Raw genomic sequence first — 22915 nt, 5'->3', positions numbered from 1 at the left:
AAAACAATTTAGATGAGCAATATATTCACAAACATAACACTGATTTCAGATAAACCTAGCCTAAGAAACATAGAATCTGTGATGAGTAATTTTAATGAACTAAAAAATGACTAACTTAAAAATTGTGAATTGGTACATTTGAAGGTCTGGAAGAGAGACGGCAGAGTCTTCAAACATAGAAAGCTTGGCTTCAAAATAAGAACCAGAGTTGAAGAGGCTCTCTCTTTTGGTTTTTCTTTTTTTTTTTTTTTGATAGTTCAGTACATATATTTTATTATAAAGGATTACGTAACAGCAGTTTTGAAAGGCCAAGTGCCTCCCCAAGTTCCCTGAACTTCATCAACCTCATAAAATGTACAACAGTCATTCCCATTTAAATTCTCCCTCCAAGAGAATTATCATACTGCTAAGTTGTAAGGAACTTATAAGTTTAATGCTGCTCTATCATAATCTTACAGCGCATGGCAGTTATATTTTGAGAGAACATGTAATTTGACTCTTGTATGTATGCGTCTGTGAGTTAACAGTTACACTGGATCATTTCTACTATGGTCAATACTATATTGTGAAGGATTTTGCAATGATATTTAATACCATGCAGATCAATGCAACTATATGAAAATCCATAGACATAAGGGCCTAAACATATTTCTAAAGTTTAGCAAAGATTGAACAGGTAAAATTACATAGAGGATCATCTCTACTAAAACCAAAACAATCTCCCCAGCATCCACATTTAGGGATTTGCTTGTTCCTCACTATGTGATTCTACACAGGTACCATGAAATGTCTCAGTGGGGTTTTAATCTCTATTAATACTAATTGGAAAAAAGTTTTAAAGTCATATAATATGTTGATATATGGCAAAACCAATACAATATTGTAAAGTTAAAAAAAAGGTCATATAATGAAACTATTACCATGTATTAATACTTGAAGTAAAGTAATTCATATATAGACTCTTGTTTTTAAAAACAAAAAGTATTAGAAAGTAAGTCCAGTGATTACTTAAAGACAAGATATTCTCTCACACCAGCACTGCAAATCCAGGGACACAGATTCATATAAACCCTCTATGACTCTGCTACTCAAAAGTGTGGTAAAAACCCAGCAATAACAGCTCCTCCTGAGGGTTGACTGGAAACGCAGATTCCTCTGTCCTGGTCCAGTCCTGGTAAATTAGAATATCTGTGTGACGGTCAAGCTCTCTCAAATTTAAGAAACCTACCTGGGACTTTCCTAGTGGTACAGTGGATAAGAACTGCCTGTCAACGCGGGAGACAAGGGTTTGATCCCGGGTCCGGGAAGATGCCACAAGCCACGGAGCAACGAAGCCTGTCTGCAATTACTGAGCCTCATGCTAGAGCCTAGAGCCTATGCTCGGCAACAAGAAACGCCACCACACTTAGAAGCCTGCCGCACACCACAACGAGAGTAGCCCCCGCTCTCCACAGTTAGAGAAAGCCCGTGCACAGCAACGGAGACCCGGCACAACCACCACAATAAACCACTTTTTAAAAAAGAAACCTATGCAATTTCCTGTGCATTATGATACCCAGGGCTTGCCATGGACCTCAAGGACCATGTGGAAACTCAGGCTGGTGCAGAGTTGGGTGCATATGTTATCTCTTTTTATATTATGGGATGGGCTCAGTCTTCTTGCTGAAGATGAGTGTCTCCATCCAGCACTGTTCCAGCGGGAAGAGGGTCAGAAGGGAACTCCACTGTACTTTCTCAAAAACGGAATGGATATTAATTAACATGCTGAGCTCTGTTGGATCACATTCTCTTGGGATGCCTTTTTGGTGAGCATCTTACTACCCCCACAAAAAAACCCAAGAACTTCTGAGTAAAAAAAAAGTTCTGTGAATAAAAGCAAATGGCATCATAATTCTTTGTAAATACTAATGAAATGTGTGTCTACTGACAAACATTACAGATGGCTTCAAGAGCTAGAATATCTGATTAGGTCACACAGCACAGGTTGTACTGCAAGCTACAGACCAAGAAAAAGATACCAACCAAGAATAACATTTAGCACTTACACTTTACTTGTGTGAAAAAAGTAAGTGCAATGTAGAAAACTAAAAATGGAGTAAGATGCTCACGCAACATTAACATTTCCTTAGGTAGGACTGAAACAGTGAATTTAGGGCACAGAATAATTAATAAAACTTAAGGCTCTGAAACACCCCCTATTTGGATTTTTAAAAACTGAAAGAAAAGTCTATTAATCAGAAGCCATTTGTCTGTATCAGAATTAGTTTAGCTTCAGAGAATATAGACTTACAGTGTAAAAAATCAAATTTCCCTTTGCTTTAAGCAGCAGAAAAAATACAGATACAAAAGCCCACATATTCTTTCTAACCTTTAATTTTTGCCTAAGCATATAAGAACTGATGCTGACGCTCCAATGCTTTGGCCACCTGAGGCAAAGAGCCGACTCACTGGAAAGACCTTGATGCTAGGAAAGACTGAAGGCAAAAGGAGAAGTGGGTGACAGAGGATGAGATGGTTGGATAGCACCATCAACTTAATGGACATGAGTCTGAGCAAACTCCAGGAGATAGAGAAGGACAGGGAAGACTGGCATGCTGCAGTCCATGGGGTCACACAGAGTTGGACATGACTTAGTGGCTGAACAACAACAAAGCATATATATCATGCAATGTAAGTTTTGGAGATAGACAAATACTTAAAAATATCATTTAAGACACCTATAAAACATTTTTTAAAAAAAGTCAAAATCCTATAGTGGATCTAAAATGTGTGTCAATTTATGCATCCTGCATCTTTCAGGCCCTTTAGACAATGGTCCCTCAGTCAAAGGCAAGACAAAGTCAAACTAGTAGCATCTGATGTGCAGTGACCCACAGCACGTGCTAAATATTAATATTTACCTTTTGAATAAACAAAGGAATGAATGTGGGCTTCCCTGGTGCTTCAGACAGTCAAGAATCTGCCTGCAATGCAAGAGACCCAGGTTTGATGCCTGGGTCGGGAAGATCCCCTGGAGAAATGAAATGGCAACCCACTCTAGTATTCTTGCCTGGAAAATTGTATGGACAGAGGAGCCAGGTGGGCTACAGTCCAGGAGGTTGCAAAGAGACACGACTGAGCAACTAACATACACAATAATGAATGAAGAATTAAAGTTGCTCTAAAGTGAAAGCAGTAGCCTCAGAGGGCGCCTGTAAAGAACGCTGAGGATGGATTGCTCTGGGCTCAAAGAGTCTACAACTACACTGCCGTCTCTTCATCTTCCTATCCCATTATTTAATCTTAGTGCTCCTACTCTGAATGGCTCTAACCTCAGCTGCGTCGGACCAGCTCTCTCAGACTTAGACACTTTAAAGGCTTCTTCAAATAAGGGTATACAAACAAATGAATTAACCAATCGATTAATTAAAATGATATATTGTTTTATACATTCCACTATCACAGGTGCCAAAGTCTGTGTTCTAGGTTAACTTTCAGTCAGTTGCCATCAGTGGTCCTGAGGCTTTCTTCCACCAAACAGAGCACTCAAACGCTTCCTGCACCACCATCAATACACAGGTCATTTCATCTCACTTTTGGTGTGTTAACACTGATAGTCTTTTCCTTCCATTATGCATATTACTGTCATATTAATCTTCCTAAAAAGGCTCATACTCCTCCCATTACCTATAAACTCCAAGGTCACTGACAGCACCATATTCTTTTCCTGGGAGGATGACTCACAAATCCTAATCTCCAGCCCAGATCTCTGAGTTCCAGACTCGTAACTCCCATTTTTCCCTTGATCCTCCATAGATGCTTCCCAGCTGGCTCAGTGGTAAAGAACTCACCTGCCAATTCAGGATATACAAGTTCGATCCCTGGGTCAGGAAGATCCCCTGGAGAAGGAAATGGAAACCCACCCCAGTATTCTTGCCTGGGAAATCCCATGGACAGAGAAGTAAAAGAGTCAGACACAACCAAGCGACTAAACAACAAAAAACCTCCAATGATAGCTCAAACATCACAATGCAGACTCAGTATCTACCTCATCTTACCTCCCATAAAGCTGCTCTCCTTGTATTCCACGTCCTAGTACACGACACCACTATACAGCCTGACCACTGTGCCCACCCCAAGGATCTAAACATCACCCCTCACTTCCAATTCCGGAAGTCTTTCTCTTCCTCATTCTCCAAAGCCAGCTGCTAAAGCCCATTGACTTGCCACTTTACCCTTCCCATCTGGCCCCCTCTGTCCATTCTCTTTGCTACTCCAAGGCCCTTCTTAAATTCTCCTTTCCCTTCTGTTGAGCTGCTTGACATGTCTCTCTGAGTTGGACTCCATCCCCAATTCCTCCACAATGCCTTCCTGGCTTTACCCCTCCCTACAGCAGATCTTATCTGTCCACCCTGCATAACACAACGATATAAAGTATCTCAAGACAATTTTTTACTATCTTTTCTTTAAAACATCTTACAGAGAAAAAAATAATATAGCCTAAAATTAAAAAACTTTAAACATTACCTCTAAGGGCTTTCAGCTAAAACAAAGGAGGACATTCTTAAGTTCCAAGAGTCTTCCTCCTTTGGCAAAATATTCACTGCGTAGCTCCAAACAGGAATGAGTTTCACAGAACCCATACTATTCCAGCAAGCCACGTGACACATGATACAGCAGTGCCAAACATGTACATTTAAGAACACATCTTATGGACCCCACACAGATATCCCTCTGGCTAGACTCTGCCTGGTGATAAATCAGTGTGAACTGGGTTGATTTTATTTTTCTCTAGAAGCACCCCACAAGGCTAGACCTCCATGCAGAAAGGGCAGATTTCTCCTCAAGGATGTGTGTCTATCTCTGTAACCCTTAACATACTTACCATGAAGATATACATGTATGAGTGCTACTTAATGACTTAATTACATCAAAAATTATCTAAATGACAAACAGCTCTACTTGAGTGTCAAGTTCAATTTATCTGAAACAAAGCTCCCGAGTTCCGCCTTAAATCTGCTCTTGTACCTAGTAAAAAGTACTACAATTTGCTTAAACTCCAAATCTAAGAGTGTTCCTGGACTCCTCTTTCTCTCAGCCCTACATGTAATCCATCAACAAGCCTAGGACCAAATCACCTCCCATCCACGCCTCTTCTCCATCTCCAGCTCTCTCGGGTCTGAGTCCCCGTTACCTCTTATCTGAACTTATCTTACCTGTGGACACTTTCCCATTCTTGCATCTTCCCAGTCTCCCCACAAGTCTTAATTCGCCACCATCATGTTTGAGAACATGTTTCAAATCACATGACACTCTTGTTCACAATCCTTTAGCCACTTTCCTACATACTCATCACAAAATCCTTAGCATCATCTACAAGGCAGCGCATGATCTGGCCCTCACTCCCATTCTCACTCTCTCTCATGACCTTTCAGCCACCCTGACCCTTCTTGCTTTCTCGTGACATTCTTTCAGCACACCAAGCTTGCTCTCACTTGCTGTGTCCTGTGCATGGACTTCTCTCCCCTCAGATCATCACCAGTTTGACTCCTTCTTACAGTTGGATTTCAGGTCAAATGTTCTTCCTTCAAGGAAAACTTCCCTGACACTGACATCCATATCTAAAACAACTTCCTTAATCAGCCCAGTAATTCTCTACCACATCATCCTGGCGATTACTCTTCGTAGCTCTTATCACACTTGTGATACTTTCCTCTCACTTCTGAGTTTGCTGTCACCCCTCCCTTTCTGAATGTGAGCTCCACAGGAGCTGTATCCTCAGCAACTAAACTATGACTAGTATATTTGGCACTCAGTGAATATCCGCTGGATGGAACAATATAGACAAATGTTTTCTAGCGTGGTTGACATCCTTCTCTGAATTGGACATGATTTCATATTCCTGATTACTTCTCAAATTTATTTCAACCACTCTGAATTACAGTACATTTTTTTTGGAAAATAAAAGCTACTTATCCCAATCTGGAGTCATATGCAAGCTTAAAACTCCAACTTATTCACTGTACCATGGAAGTCTTTCATATCAACTTTAGCTTCCAGAGAGGTCCCTCCAGAAAACCTCTGGGGCAGCTGCAGAGGCTGGTACTGCTCTGTTAATGTGGTCCCCTCTTCTGATGGTCTTTGTTAATGTGGCCCCCTCTTCTGATGGTCTATCAGTTTAACTTTTGGGGAGCTCAGTACAGCATACACCAAGACAATAAAAATAGGTAGCATGGCATAAGACTACAAGCTTTGTTAAGATCAAGGTGGGATGACTTGCAGGTCATTCCCTGTCCCTCCTTCCTCAGAGAAATACAGATGATTCTGACAAATCATTTTGTACATAAGGCAAGACTGGCTGTTATCCAGTATGGTATTTCCTCTAAATTTGTGACAAACTTTATGATGTTGTATTTATTAAAATCAGGATCAATGACCTCCCTTTTAAACAAATAAAATACCCAGGAACCTTTCTTTAAAAATACCCTGAATCGTCATTATTCTTCATAAATCTTTACTGACTAAACTGACTTTCATGCATTTTTTAAAAATGTTGTTGCAATTATGCTTAAAATTCAATTCATGTTCAGAATTCACTCACAAAACATAGAAATGAAGACCCATGCTTTTTAGCATGATGCTCTGGCAAGAACACTAGACCTTCTTCCTTATCCCTAAATACATACATACCTTCACACTACAGAATGCCCCAGAGAACGGTGCTTAAAGGAAGGCTTTCATTAACTAGTCACCTTCTCATAAGAAACTGCAAAAACCAAGTCTAAATTTATCAGGTCATGCATCGTCTTGGGACTTAATCTCACTTGGCTCTGCAAAAATCACCCATGCTCTGCACAACCCTCCCTCCTGAATACCTACTGGGCCTTCTAGAACTCAGAATGTCATCACCAACGTCCCTTTTGCTGTCATTCTCCCCTCGAGATGCGCCTTCACCTCTGTGCTCTAGTGAACACCTGTGTCTTCCCTGACTGCACTTTGCCCCCTGAAATCCTCCAAAGTGGGGATGGCTTCACCTTCCACATGCCATAAATCCTGAGGGTGGGGAAGGGGTCTTCTTGGTTTTCGTCACTACTTTCAGACCATTCTTCCTTTTCCCCTTAAAAAAAAAATACCTTGTTTGCATGAAGCACGTGCAATCAGATGCTGTCCCAGCTCCATGCAACTGTTGCATTATGCTCTTACAGAACTTCTGCCTCTTGGTCATTCCCTGTTCACTGCTGCTTCCTCCTTGCCAGAAGTGATGGTCTGGCTGGTCACTGTCTAAGCACTCTCCTGCATAACTCAATCTCAGGGCCCTTCGCTGTCTATAGGACTCACTATGAAAAACCCTTACCCTAGTTAAATCCACCTTTCTGCCTCTGCTGCATGCGCCCGAGCCAGAGAAAAGCACACAATTGTGCAGGCTGTTCCCTTCAGATCTATAGCTGCTAGCCTCAAGCATGCTGCCAGCACTAGCAGATGACCCTAATACGCTTCCCTACTTAGTTCATCCTCTTCTCTCTGAGTTGTCTATTGTCCATTTCCTCTCCCTCCTCAATTTTTCACACCTTTCTACCACCTCAACGTTAGCTGACAACCTTGTTTTATAACCTCTGGGAAACAGGAACAATTTTGCTCCTCTCCCTCCTCAATGCCTCTGCTTCTATAATCATCACCATTCACATTATTAGTTTCTCCCTTTTTACTAGATCATTCTTGTCATCAAACATGCTGTGACATTTGCCATATTTTTAAAGATCCCTCTGAGACAACCACTTCACTTGTCGGTTCCAAGTTTTGAGATGTTTTCCCATTGCTGTTACTTGTACCATCATTCTTCTACTATTTCAGGTTAGGAAACCAGAGTCACCTTTGTATCTTTTCATCCCTCCCATACCTATAACCAGATACTTCATGTTCTTCCATCAAAATGACGTGCATCCGTTTGCTCTTCCTTGCTTTTCCCTTGCCATCCCCTAGACCCGTCTCTAGTGGCATTACATCTAAATAATGTGAAGAGCTCTCCTACAAGCCTCAACAGTAGAATCTCTCCCTGCTAACACATTACACAACCCCTGCAACTCCAAACTGCCTAACACGGATTTCTTCATGCTCTGCTTCTCTTGGCTCATAAACCTACAGTGACTTTTGATAACTCCTATCACTGGGCCTGAGTACCCGGCACCATGTGAAAGGCATTTCATCATTTGGTCCTGTCCTGACTCCTCATCTTTAGTTCCTATCTACCTACAGACATAAAAACTTGCTCTCCTACATTCATTTCCCAAGTATCTTACACATAAGTCATGCAAATCTCACTTGGACATTTCATTCTTCTGTCCACATCATTCTGCCTGGAATCCATCACCATCCAAATTCTAAATTGTTCAGACTCCAACTCCTCCACAGTACTTTATCATATAATTCCAGGTAACATTTTTTTGGCCCTAAGTTCTTATAGCATTCCAAGTCCTCAATGCTATTAATGATTTAATTATATGCAGTGATATACCATCACTAACTTTTTCATTTGCAATATACTTGAATATAGAGTTTTTTCTTCAACATTGTCTCTCAGGAAAGGAAACCCCACAGTACTGACTTCTTACAAGACCTCAAATATTACACGGTGCTTTATTTTAAAAAAACAAAGCACAGATCTAAACAGACATTTCTACAAAGAAGACATGCGGATGGCTAAAAAGCACATGAAAAGATGCTCAACATCACTAATTATTAGAAAAACGCAAATCACAACTACAATGAGGTATCACCCTACACCAGTTAGAATGACCATCAGCAAAAAATCTACACACAACAAATGCTGGAGAGTGTGGAGAAAAGGGAGCCCTCCTGCATTAGTGCTGGGATGTAAGTTTGTACAGCTACCATGCAGAACAGTACTGCATGTGTGTGTGCTCAGTCACGTTGGATTCCCTGCGACCCCATGGACTGCAGACCCCCAAGCTTCTCTGTCTATGGGATTTCCCAGGCACAAATACTGGAATGGGTTGCCATTTCCTTCTCCAGGAGATATTCCTGACCCAGGGATCAAATCTGCTTTCCCTGTGTCTCCTGCATTGGCAGGTGGATTTTTTTTTTTTTTTTTTTTTCTTATTGAAGGATAATTGCTTTACAGAATTTTGCTGTTTTCTATCAAATCTCAATATGGATCAGCCATAGGTATACATATATCCCCCTCCTTTTTGAACCTCCCTCCCAACTCCCTCCCCATCCCACCCCTCTAGGTTGATACAGAGCCCCTGTTTGAGTTTCCTAAGCCATACAGCAAATTCCTGTTGGCTATCTATTTTACACATGGTAATGTAAGTTTCCATGTTCCTCTTTCCATACATCTCACCCTCTCCTCCCCTCTCTCCATGTCCATAAGCCTATTCTCTATGTCTGTTTCTCCAATGCTGCCCTGTAAATAAATTCTTCATTTTTTAATATTCTGTTTTTGTGAATTAGAATACGATATTTATCTTTCTCTTTCTGACTCACTTCACTCTGTATAATAGATTCTAGGTTCATCCACCTCATCAGAACTGACTCAAATGGGTTCCTTTTTACGGCTGAATGATATTCCATTGTGTATATGTACCACAACTTCTTTATCCATTTAGTTGTTGATGGACATCTAGGTTGCTTCCATGTTCTAGCTGTTATAAGTAGTGATGCAATGAACAATTGGATACATGTGCTTTTTCAACCTTGGTTTCCTCAGGGTATATGCCTAGGAGTGGGATTGCTGGGTCATATGGTGGTTTTATTCCTAGTTTTTTAAGGAATCTCGAAACCATCTTCCATAGTGACTGTGTCAATTTACATCCCCACCAACAGTGCAAGAGTGTTCCCTTTCTTCCACATCCTCTCCAGCATTTATTGCTTGTAGACTTTTTGATGATGGCCATTCTGACCAGTGTGAGCTGATATCTCATGGTGGTTTTGATTTGCATTTCTCTAATAATGAGCGATGTTGATCATCTCTTCATGTGTTTGTTAGCCATCTGTAGGTCTTCTTTGGAGAAATGTCTGTTTAGGTCCTTTTACCACTTTTTGATTAGGTTGTTTGTTTTTCTGGCATTGAGTTATATAAGCTGCTTGTATATTTTGGAAATTAATCCTTTGTCAGTTGTTTCATTTGCTATTATTTTATCCCATTCTGAGGGTTGTCTTTTCACCTTGCTTAAAAGAAAGAGGAAGAGTGAAAAAGTTGGCTTAAAGCTCAACATTCAGAAAACGAAGATCATGGCATCTGGTCCCATCACTTCATGGGAAATAGATGGGGAAACAGTGGAAACAGTGTCAGACTTTATTTTTTTGGGCTCCAAAACCACTGCAGATGGTGACTGCAGCCATGAAATTAAAAGACGCTTACTCCTTGGAAGGAAAGTTATGACCAGCCTAGATAGCATATTCAAAAGCAGAGACATTACTTTGCCAACAAAGGTCTGTCTAGTCAAGGCTATGGTTTTTCCTGTGGTTATGTATGGATGTGAGAGTTGGACTGTGAAGAAGGGTGAGCGCTGAAGAATTGATGCTTTTGAACTGTGGTGTTGGAGAAGACTCTTGAGAGTCCCTTGGACTGCAAGGAGATCCAACCAGTCCATCCTAAAGGAGACCAGTCCTGGGTGTTCATTGGAAGGACTGATGCTGAAGCTGAAACTCCAATACTTTGGCCACCTCATGAGAAGCATTGACTCATTGGAAAAGACCCTGATGCTGGGAGGGATTGGGGACAGGAGGAGAAGGGGACGACAGAGGATGAGATGGCTGGATGGCATCATCAACTTGATGCACCTGAGTCTGAGTGAACTCCAGGAGTTGGTGATGGACAGGGAGGCTTGGTGTGCTGAGATTCATGGGGTAGCAATGAGTCGGACACAACTGAGCGACTGAACTGATAGTTTCCTTTGCTGTGCAAAAGCTTTTAAGTTTAATCAGGTCCCACTTGTTTACTTTTGATTTTATTTCCATTACTCTAGGAGGTGGGTCATAGAGGAACTTGCTTTTATTTATGTCATCGAATGTTCTGCCTATGTTTTCCTCCAAGACTGGCAGGTGGATTCTTTACTACTGAGGCACCTGGGAAGCCATGGAGAACAGTATGGAGGTTCTTTAAAAAACTGAGAACAGAACTACCATATAACTGAGCACTTCCACTTTTGGCCATATACCTGAAGAAAGCCATAATTCAATAATTTGAAAAGATATATGCATCCCAATGTTCACTGCAGTACTACTTTCCAATAGCCAGGACATGGTAGCAACCTAAATGTCTACCAACAGAGGAATGGATGAAGAATATGTGGTACATATACACAACAAAATATTACTCAGCAATAAAAAGAACAAAATAATTTCATTTTTGAGATTGTCAAACTGAGTGAAGACTCGACACAGAAAGACAAATATAATACCACTTATATATGGAATCTAAAAAAGGGTACAAACGAGCTTACTTACAAAACAGAAGTAGAGTATTTGGATATAGAAAACAAATTTATGATGATCAGGGGATGGGAACTGGGACTGACATATATGCTTACCATACATAAAATAGATAAGTAATAAGAATGTGCTGTATAGCATAGGGAACTCTGCTCAATGCTCTATAATGGACTATCAGGGAAAAGGATTTCAAAAGAAAGATATGTGTACGTATACATATGTATATGTACATATGCACATGTATAACTGATTCACTTTGTTGAACACGTGAAGCTAACACAACATTGTCAACTACACTCCAATAAAAATTAAAACAAAAAAAACAAAAAAGCCCCACAAGATCCCCTGGAGTAGGAAATGGCAACCCACTCCAGTATTCCTGCCAGGAAAATTCCAGGGACAGAGGAACTTGGAGGGCTACAGTCCACGGGGTCGCAAAGAGTTGAACACGACTGAGCAACTGAGCATGCACACACAATTTGTGGAAGATACATTAACCTTAAATGACCTCTACCAATCCTACTTTTGGATTTTTTATACAGAGGCCAGACAGAATCTGTTAAAAAAAAAAAAAAAGGTGGGGGGGTGAGGCATAAAGAAATTTAATCAGCCACAGTAATTATTCCTGAGGGAATGATCTCAAAATTGGAAGTGCTAGATCTTGTAAACAGCCTTTTCAGAAACACTTTAAAAATCAACGTAGTGAATCGCCACATTGTAAAGATCATAAACACACACCTCACTCATTAAAAATGTGACTGTCCTACTTCTATGTGCAAAGCCACCCTGTTTGGAACAAAACTTGTGATAACGTGGATTCCGAATCAGCTGTATCTCCAACAACTTAGATGGCAATGAGGAAGGTGTGCTCAGAAACAGGTGTTAAATGACACAGAAAACAGCTCCAACAAAGACAATGACAGTGACGGAGATGCATCTGAGATGTGACTAAAACAGTTAAGCAAAATATAAGAAGAGCAAAAGTAATCCTCTAAACTGCTATATGATGTGACTTAAAATATGCATGAATAATTAAATGAATTAAATAGATATTTGACCGTTTCATCTATGTCCCTGAAGATTTATACACTGAAGTTGGCAAAAATACCGAAAAGCAGGCAATAGAGGTGAGGACAGGGGTGGGCAAAGAGCCTCAAGACAAGACAAACGAGCTTGGTAAACTGTTGTCAATGGCATGATATGGTTCAAAAAAGACTTTACGGGCCTGTCAGTCATCCACTGTGTAGAGCTGAAGTTTTCAATTTTCAAACTGAAGGACTAAACTAAATGTTATCTAAGATTCCTGAGGTTCTACAACTTTATTTCTTTTGTTTTCTACTCTATTATTTTAATGATCTGGCAGCACTGGAAAATACAAACAGAAATGCTATTTTTGAGGCTACTATACATTTCTTAATGGGCTTCCCTGGTAGCTCAGCTGCTAAAGAATCCACCTGCAATGCAGGGACCCCGGTTCACTTCCTGGGTTAGGAAGATCCACTGGAGAAGAGATAGGCTACTCACTCCAGTATTCTTGGGCTTCTCTGGTGACTCACACAGTAAAGAATTCCCCTGCAATGCAGGAGACCTGGGTTCGATCCCTGGGATGGGAAGATCTCTCAGAGAAGAGAATGGCTACCCACTCCAGTATTCTGGCCTAGAGAATTTCATGGAGAGAGGAGCTGGGCAGGCTGCAGTCCATGGGGTCGCAAAAAGTCGGACACGAATGAGCGACTTTCACATTCATATATGCTTCTTACTCTTTACAACCATTTAATATGTCTTGGAAACAATACAATTCAAAAACTTCAGTCCTGCTCTACTGCTTTTATGAGCTTGATTTCGGACTTGAAAAATCCTCAGTATTTCAAACTATACTACCAGCTTCTCCATCATCGTAGAGATATAAAGTGTATTTTGCAGTAACATGGATAAACCAAGAGACTGTCATACTGATTGAAGTCAGAGAAAGACAAATATCATATGATATTACTTACATGTGAAATTTTAAAAAATGGTTACAAATGAACTTATTGACAAAACAGAAATAGAGTCACAGCTGCAGAAAACTCATGGTTATCAAAAGGGGAAAAGGGGGTGATAAACTGGGAGAGTGGGATTGACATATATACACTACTGTATATAAAATAGATAACTAATAAGAACCCACTGTATAGCACGGGGAACTCTATTCAATACTCGAATGAACTATGTGGAAGCGAATCTAAGAGTGGCTATATGCGTATGTATAACTGATTCACTTTTCTGTAGAGCAGAAACTAACACAACGCTGCAAATCAACTAAACGCCAACAAAAGAATCACAGAAAACAAACACACACACACAAGAATGTCTCATTCAGCTCTCTTTCCCCCCCGAGTGGAACCTGGGGCTCTGAGAGAGTTCCCTGCTGCCGAGGGGCACGGCTGAGTCCAAAGCCCAGGCCTCATCCTCTATGAATTCCAGCGACGAGCCACGCACCCAGCTCTGGCTATGTCACTCCTGATTACTGCAGTCATGAATCATACCTTCAAGTCCTCCATCCCTCATCTAGGTTTTATGCATGAATGTACAAAAGTTATGGGCCGCGTTAGTATAATTTTGTTATTTTAATGTGATTTCTGACTTCATTCCAGAAGGAAAGCACCCAATGACCTGTCCACACCCACGTGGTTTTGCCCCACGGCAAAGCCCACTTCAGCCTCTAACAGTCACTGACAAGGCTCCCACCTCCTCTAAACTGCACGTTCTTGCCAGACTGCATTTCTAATTGGCACTCTCCTCCTGGAGCACCATCCTACGGTAAATCGAGCAGAATGGACATGGTGACAACAGATGCTGATCTCAAACGCCTCGCGTGATATCATCCATTAAGCAGAGGTGACCTAGGCAGGCAGGGGGAAACTACTTTGCCCGTACTGCCCCAGCATCACCATCCTGTGGCTTTTAAGAAACACACACGTGTGCACAGACACACACGCACGTATACACCATCACATCCGCACCTGGTCAACTTTCGGAATCTTGTTTGAGATCAAAACTACTACCCATCTCTGTAAGCTCGTCTTTGCCTTTTCCAGCTCAAATACCATCACTGCTCAGAGTTACGTGATGCTAAGGCTTGCGACCGAAAATGAATACTCACCTTCAATCCTCTTTAAAGCTGAAAGGCACATATCCTTCCTTGGAAACTCGAAGGGATTGTTACAGGTTCGAATGGTGTCACACTCACATTTCCCATTGATGAGATTGCAGCCAGAGACAAGGTTTTCATTGCATGGTTCAAACCCAAGCAGTTGGTCATCATCCCAGTTCTCATCTGGAAAACAATTAACAACCACATAATGTTTGCTTGTTAGCTTCATTCAAAGCCCTGTCTGAAAGCAAAAATGTGCGAAGTTGTCAAGATTAACATCCAATTTTGAACCTCAATTCAGGAAAGGCACTCTGGCTCCAATTTTACAAATGAATGAAACCCAACCTCCTAATAAACAAGAAGACTGAAATATAGCCAGTCACACCAACATTAGTTAGCTATATCTACAAACATTTCTAATCAAAAACTACTACTCCTCTAATGTGTTATTATAGTAACAATTGAGATTCCTTTAAAGTTTTTCATTTTAAACAAAGATTCCAAGATTTTCCCATGTTCAATAAAACTATAGGAGCTGCATCTGTCAATCTACAAAATTATTCCAAAAAACTCCAGTTTTTTCTTTTTTTTTTTTTTTTTTACCGCATCTGATAGAGACTAGTTTTGGGTTTAAAATAGTTCTGAAACTTCATACATCAAGGCAGTGCTAATAAATATAAACAGACACCACCCTCCAATGAATTCACTTCAGTTCAGATGCTAAGGTCCATCACTGCCCACAACCAAGGTCAGGAAAAACAACAAACAAAACTAAGGGCTACAGCCTAGTGAGAGGCTGAAGTCGTCAAATTCTGAAGCTGAGACCAAATCAATGTCCGGGTCAAGGAATGGAGTTGACTGTAAGAAATAAAGTGAAAGTATCAGTCACTCAGTCGTGTCCAACTCTTTGTGACCCCGTGGACTGCAGCCCACCAGGCTCCTCTGTCCATGGGATTCCCCAGACAAGAATACTGGAGTGGGTTGCCATTTCCTTCTCCAGGGGGTCTTCCCAACCCAGGGACTGAAGCCAGGTCTCTCGCATTGCAGGCGGAACCTTTACCAACTGAGCCACCAGTGTGAAAGGCACTCAGTTGTGTCTGACTCTTTGTGACCCCATGGACTACACAATCCATGGAACTCTCCAGGCCAGAACACTGGAGTGGGTAGCCTTTCCCTTCTTTAGAGGATCTTCAACCCAGGGATCAAACCCAGGTCTCCCACATTGCAGGCGGATTCTTTAGCAGCTAAGCCACCAGGGAAGACCCTAAAATAGATTTTAAAACCAACTTTCATGGGACCCAGTTCAGAAAAATGAGACAAACATGACAGAACCACAGGCAGACTCAGTCCTTAACTGAATTCCTTGTAATTGAAACACCTCTTTAGGAAACCAGACTATTTCTCTGAGTCTCCGGTATGTTATATGAGTGTCCCCCTCTCTTAACATTATCTTTAATAGATACTTTATCACACCTTAACTGGGTACTGACTATTCAATAGTAAACATGTTTCTGATAACCGTATCTTGAGAGAATATTTTTAAAGTGCTTGAATTTAAGGTACTTAAACCTGTTGCTCAAAGTAAGGCAGGTATAAAGCCATCTTAAGAATATGTTATTGCAGAAGACAGTGCAAACAAATGGGTATGATTTTTATAAGGCTAACTTTTCCTTCTGGTGACACTGTTGACTTACCAAGTCAGGAAAAGACTTTTCCCTCACTGAAATAAATAATTTTCTTGTCAAGGTGTCTTTAGAAGGATATCATTTACAAAACAAAGGGCTTCAGGGTGATTCTTTGAAAAGGGAGAACAGAAAATCTCCTGTGTTTTGATTTCAGAAGACCAGGCTCTCTGATTTGATCAAACCTTCAGCTCTCAGTAGAATGATTTTAGAAGTTTAAACAAAAACAAAAGTTATCCGTTTGAAGATCTGCTTTCCTATTTAGTCTGTCTTTGGCCTTTAGAAATAACAGGTACATAACATGTACACACACAAAGGGACATTCCTATCTTCAAGATGGAAAACCAGAAAAATACACCGAACAATTCAACAAGGTAAATAAATAGGTGATAATTTTGTCTTCAGTTATAATACATGATGAAATGGCTCAAGTAGATAATTTCTTATCTCTATATTTAATTGCTGACATGTTATTAGTACCACCAGCCTAATCCAGTTCTGTGAAATTTACCATGAAGAAACTGTTTGACTGAACATTCAAATTTGGAATTCAAAGTTAGTTCAACCCTAGGAATGTAAAAGCTAGTAAGAAACTCAAGTAACATTCAAACCACTGGAAAACTATATTTCTCCTCTTTCCTATCTCATTCCAAGAAGAAATTTTTATCACTATCATTTTAAATATGTATAGTTACTGTATCACCAATGTGTTGATGGGATTCTGATGCAGATTTTTCCCTCACAATAAACATCCCTTCCCTCCACTGTAACTGGAGTTCCCTGACACATCACTCTTCATCCTGCAGCATCCTCTCATCTGTCTCCTTGCATTACCCCGTTAACTCACTCTGTCAGCAGAATCACCTTCCTCAAAAGACAAACTTGCTCATTGGCTCTCTCTTGCCAACAAGACAAAGTCCAAATTTCTTATTGTAGATACGATTATGATACAGCCTGTACCTACTTGTACAGACTCAACATGCACCAATCTCTCACACAACCTGATGCTCCAGTAAGTACAGATTCTCACCACAAACCCTCAAGGAACGCTCCCATGCCTTTGCTCACAGAGTATCATCTGCCTAAAACACCTCCTTCTCCCCTTCCTCTTGATAACTCCTATTCATTCCAAGACCCAAGTCAAGGGGTGGGATGAGCTGGGAGACTGCATTGACCTATATACACTACAATGCGTTAAACAGATAACATGAAAATCTACTGTGCAGCACAGGGACCTCTACGCAATGCTCTGTGGTGACCCAAATGGGAAGGAAATCCAAAAAAGTGCGGATATGCACAGCTGATTCACTTTGCTGTACAGCAGAAATTAACACATTAGAAAGCAACTGTACTCAAAAAAAAATTTTTTTTTAATTAAAAAAAAAAAAAAAACAAACACCACCCAAGGCAAATGTCACTTCTTTGAGAAGACTTCTCCAGCTCTGAGCTGCTCTATCCTCCGTGTTCCTATAAATACCTGTGCACACCTCTTATCCTTTCTAGTAATGGCTTCATATAAGTCAAACTTCCCTATTAGACAAACAGTCCTCATGCACAAGAGCCAGGTCTTATCCAACTCTGAACATCCTTAACCCCATGACGTAGTAAAACATTCAATAACCGTATTTCTCATGTCACTGATATGGTTAATTCTGTTGTCTATGCTTTAAAAAAAAACACACACAGAAAATGTCTTGTAAAAAAATATATAGATATATACCAAGGAAAACTGTTTAATTATAATAAACTTGTTTACACAATAAAAATCTTATTCAAAAAGCTTATTAGTAAAGTGTTAATGAGGCAGGCATTTTGAAAAAATTTTCAGACATCCTTTGGTACCTTTAGGCATCATCTGTCATTATCTCTTTTCCAGATCCGCTCTAGACTTCAGCCTTATTACCTGGCTGGCATCAAGGGCACTTCCAAGGAGTCCATCTCAGGGCCAATTTGTTTTCACTGCCAGATGTTTTTCTCTGCCTCCCCACAGGAAGACCATTTTCCCTGAGTGTGGAGTCAGAATCAAAAGGCAACTTCCCTTAATACCCACCCCAGCTCCTTACTGCTCTCAGCAGAAGCCTCTTGGCAGAAATGACAGGCTGCACCTAATGCTGCACAGGTAAGCCTGGCCACCCCCGCAGGAAATGTCACGGCCACTGTGTCCAGTCAGGAGGCATCTGACTCTAAAGCCAAAAGTGTCTTATATGCTTTTCTTTTCTTTCTTGAGAGGAAACCCTTTCAATTCTATGCCCCCATCTTAATCAATACGTTGTTTTTCTTCTTGGCAAACAGTTTCCTTAGCAACGGCTGCTTCATAGGATCATGTATAACATGCTCTTGAGACAAATGCTTTTGTGTTTTTCTATTACAGAACATTATACTTTAAAATAATTTATCAGCCAACCACAGGGACTGAAAAGCAAAAATCAAGTGAGGTTTGATTATACAGAAATCAAATCTGAGCCCAACAGTGCTGCTGACAGCACTTGGCAAATTTGATGTTTTAAAATTTCTTTTCTTAAGTAAATCCATGTATACAGCACAAGGATCAAGGTTCTGATTCTGATAGTTTTTCATTTTTCCTTGGACTAGTTAAGGGTTAGAAGGGAGAGGGAAAAAAAGGAGTTAATAACAGGAATAGCTACGACAAACCTGGACAGCATATTAAAAAACAGAGACATTACTTTGCTGACAAAGGTTCATATAGTCAAAGCTATGGTTTTTCCAGCAATCACGTATGGATGTGAGAGTTGGACTGTAAAGAAAGCTGAGCGTGGAAGAATTGATGCTTTTGAACTGTGGTGTTGGAGAAAACTCTTGAGAGTCCCTTGGACTGCAAGGAGATCCAAGCAGTCAATCCTAAAGGAAATCAGTCCTGAATATTCATTGGAAGGACTGATGCTCAAGCTGAAGATACAATTCTTTGGCTACCTGATGTGAAGAGTTGACTCACTGGAAAAGATTCTGATTCTGGGAAAGATTAAAGGTAGAAGGAGAAGGGCATGACAAAGGATGAGATGGTTGGATGGCACCATCGATGTGATGGACATGAGTTTGAGCAAGTTCTGGGAGTTGGTGATGGACAGGAAAGCCTGGCATGCTGCAGTCCATGGGGTCACAAAGAGTCAGACACAATTGAGTGACTAAACTGAACTAAATAACAGGAATACTGCCCTTTATTTATATCAAGTAGTTTTTCTCTGGTGTTCTCCATGTGACAAAAAGTAGTCTTTGAGACCGAAAGGTCAAGATATCTTAACATACCTCTGCAAATGTATTTTTAAGATTGTAACTTCCGCAAGACACCAAATCCGAATGTTATTTTTTCTAAATATAAAATGAGAGAAATTTTATAATTTCATGTATGAATTAAAATACATGCATGTTCAAATATAACTAAATATTTGAGTACTGTAGTGAATAGTCAGTTATAACTATGGCTAATCTGACATCTCCAACTGGGATGTTTATAAGACAATGTGATGCTTTTCCTCGAGACAACTGTGGGATTTCAGTAGGCAGGATTATTTCATGTGTACTTTCCATTTAATTCCACAGAATATTCATAAGATATGTAACCAATGATTGAAATTTAGGAAAATTAGGACTTCCCTTGTGGTCCAGTGATTAGGAATCTGCCTGCCAACGCAGGGGACACAGGTTTGATCCCTGATCTGGGAGGATTCCATGTGCCATGGGGCAACTATGACTGTGTGCTGCGACTACTGAGCCCGCGAGTCTGGAGCCTGTGCTCTGCAACAAGAGAAGCCACACAATGAGAAGTCCATGCGTCACAGCGAGGGGGGAGCCGCCACTCACTCCAACTAGAGAAAGCCCCCTCACAGCAACAAAGACCCAGTGCAACCAAAAATAATTTAAAAATAAAAATATTTTTTAAAAGAGACTTAATAAAGTTAATAACATGTACTACTTCAATAACGGGCATTGTTAAGGGAACCTGATTTTTTTACTTGGTTATTAGTATTAGTTTACTGCAACTGAATGGTAGTAACTGACTAACACAGTTTGGGGTCACAGCCTCTGCTCAGGCTAAGATGTCAGCAGTTTTACCAGCACTGCTTTTGTAGAACCAGTGCAAATGTTGACATACAGAATAAAAGCAAATAATATGTTAGTCTTACTGTGAAAATAACTCTGACCTCATGCACTACTTGAAAAGGTCTCTTGGGGTTCCCCCAGGGGTCTGTGGCCCACATTTTGAGAACTGCTGTTCTAAAAAGCATGCCTCACTGGTACACTTAGGCCAAGACAGCACAGGAGTCAGGTTTAAGAACTAACAAAAGGACACTGGGTACCTCTTCTCCTAAAAGCTACTGCTGCTGCTAAGTCACTTCAGTCGTGTCCGACTCTGTGTGACCCCATAGACGGCAGCCCACCAGGCTCCCCGCCCCTGGGATTCTCCAGGCAAGAACCCTGGAGTGAGTTGCCATTTCCTTCTCCAATGCATGAAAGTGAAAAGGGAAAGTGAAGTTGCTCAGACGTGTCCGACTCTTCGCGAACCCATGGGCTGCAGCCTACCAGGCTCCTCCGTCCATGGGATTTTCCAGGCAAGAGTACTGGAGTGGCCTAAAAGCTACTGCTGAATCATAAAAACACGTTTCTCTAATGTAACTTTACTTAATACATAATTTGGAACAAAATAATGTCAGTATAAAGCAGAAGGTGGGCTGTTCATGTGTGATTTTAATGCTACATTAATGTTATAAAAAGATTAAGAGCAAGTTCTCTCACAATAAAAGGAAAACTCTGCAGTTAATGAATATGTTAAGAAAATATCTTATAATCTCATTTAAATTCCTTCCTCTAATGCAAGAAATGGCTGCTCCAGTGGCTGAACTTTTCACTACATTCAACTGTCTGGGGAGGTTGTGAATGAAAAAGCTAGAGATATTCTCCTCTGTGTTTAAAAATCATGATGAAGAAACTACCCCTGGATCTTTAATTCTGATGAAACCAGTGTCTGCAAGGCCCCACCCCCTGGAGGAAGCAGCATGAACTCAGGAGTGTGTGAGGCTGCAGAGATGGGCTGCTAGAGCCCAGATGCAAATGTAAAGGGTGGCTTAATTGAGTCTGGATCTTTATTTGGATTTTTATTGTTTATATTTATCCTCTGTGCATGCAGTTCCACAGGTTTTGCATGACCTGCCATCCCTATTGTCCCCAACAGCTCTGTATAGTCTAATGAATGATTTTACAAAAAAAAAATTTAAGAGTGTACATGGGGTGCCAGATCAGAAACACTTAAAACACCTGTACGTCCAACAGCCACCCTCAGTCTTATTCTGGACTTGGTGTTTCTGCTTCATGTACTACTTTCTAACATTCTTGATGATGCCTGAGATTCCTTCTTCCCACAGTTGATATAACAGATTCTAAGTGCAAAGGCTAGTGAGAGAGGAGCTGTGATCCTCAGGGGAGGGGAGGGGAAAAGGATGTGAAAGAGGAGGAAATCTTGGAAGATGAACGAAGACTCATCAGCCGTAGATTTGGGAAGCAGCAGTCGTTGTTTAGTTGCTAAGCTGTGTCCAACTCTGTTGTGACCCCATGGACTGTGGCCTGCCTCGGGGGTTATATCCGCTCTATGCTCAGGAACCAGCCACGGCAACCCTGGCCTAACTGGACCTAGATTCCACTTCTCTACTCTTCAAAATATCTTTCCATCTGCTTGCTGGAGTCTGAAATTCCACTAACATGGAAAAAAATGTTTCAGGTATGACTGCACATATTGGACAAAGTACTGTGTGTTCATCTGAAATGTCCAACTTCCTGAGGGCACAAAGCATCCCCAGACTCAGAGCCTTACCTTTCCCACCTCATAAGAGCTTAGGGTGCCGCAGTTTACCAAACCCAGATACAACTGCACCCCATTATGTGGTATTCCACTCGCCAGAAATATGCTACAGCAGCTATTAAAAAGCAAGACACAAATTCATAGTACACACTCAGAAGCTCACAGTAATGGAATTCTGTTGGCAGAAGAGAGCCTGCCGGGAATATATATCAGATTAATTCTCCAGCTGTTCACATATCCCTGTGGCTACAGTAAGATGCAAATAGCTAATACTGGCATCTCTTTCCATGCCAGCCTAGAAACTCTGTTGTAATGTAAAATTGCTGCTCTTAACTCCCCCAGCTCCTAGCTGGCTGTTATCAGGCATTCTGTTCTGCTCAAGGAGGAATCTAACATAGCAAGCTTTCATTCTCTCTCCTCCCAGCCTACGGCGTTATGTTTCAAAAGCTGGTGCTTCCCTCTCCTTCTCTTCTGCATGCTGCAATCGGCGCAAAGCAGGAAGGGCAAAATTATGGTTATCAACAGAAATGACTCACATTATAAACATTTGTTTTATAGGCATTTTCACAGAATAAAACTATGTTAGGCATATGTAGCTATGTACCAGAGTGGACAAAGTCTGAATCTAAAACAATGGAAATATTAAAATATGCACACAATTTTTTTGGAAAGATTCTTAAACCAATTTCAAAGATTCTTAAACAAACTCTATAAACATGTAACAAGCAAACATGACCATTGATTCATATTATGTCCAAGTAGGAATATCTTTGAAAAACAATGCTAATTCAATTGACTAAATCAATTTATAGTCAAACATTTGTGAACGAAAAGTAATGTTCTTTTGCTGTA

At 40.7% G+C, this 22915-nt stretch overlaps 1 protein-coding gene across 1 annotated transcript in view; it reads right to left on the bottom strand.

The window, feature by feature from the left end:
* Positions 1 to 22915, bottom strand: part of CRIM1 (cysteine rich transmembrane BMP regulator 1) — a 207014-nt gene that overhangs the window by 150332 nt on the left and 33767 nt on the right. Inside the window, exon 2 of the mRNA XM_055539793.1 lies at positions 14579 to 14752. Coding sequence (XP_055395768.1) covers positions 14579 to 14752 — 174 coding nt within the window. The remainder of the gene's footprint in view (positions 1 to 14578; positions 14753 to 22915) is intronic.

The sequence above is a fragment of the Bubalus kerabau genome, chromosome 11 (assembly GCF_029407905.1).
Source record: "Bubalus kerabau isolate K-KA32 ecotype Philippines breed swamp buffalo chromosome 11, PCC_UOA_SB_1v2, whole genome shotgun sequence".
NCBI lineage: Eukaryota > Metazoa > Chordata > Mammalia > Artiodactyla > Bovidae > Bubalus > Bubalus kerabau.
The sequence above is the reverse complement of the archived record's forward strand: the minus strand, read 5'-3'. Positions and strand labels throughout refer to the sequence as shown.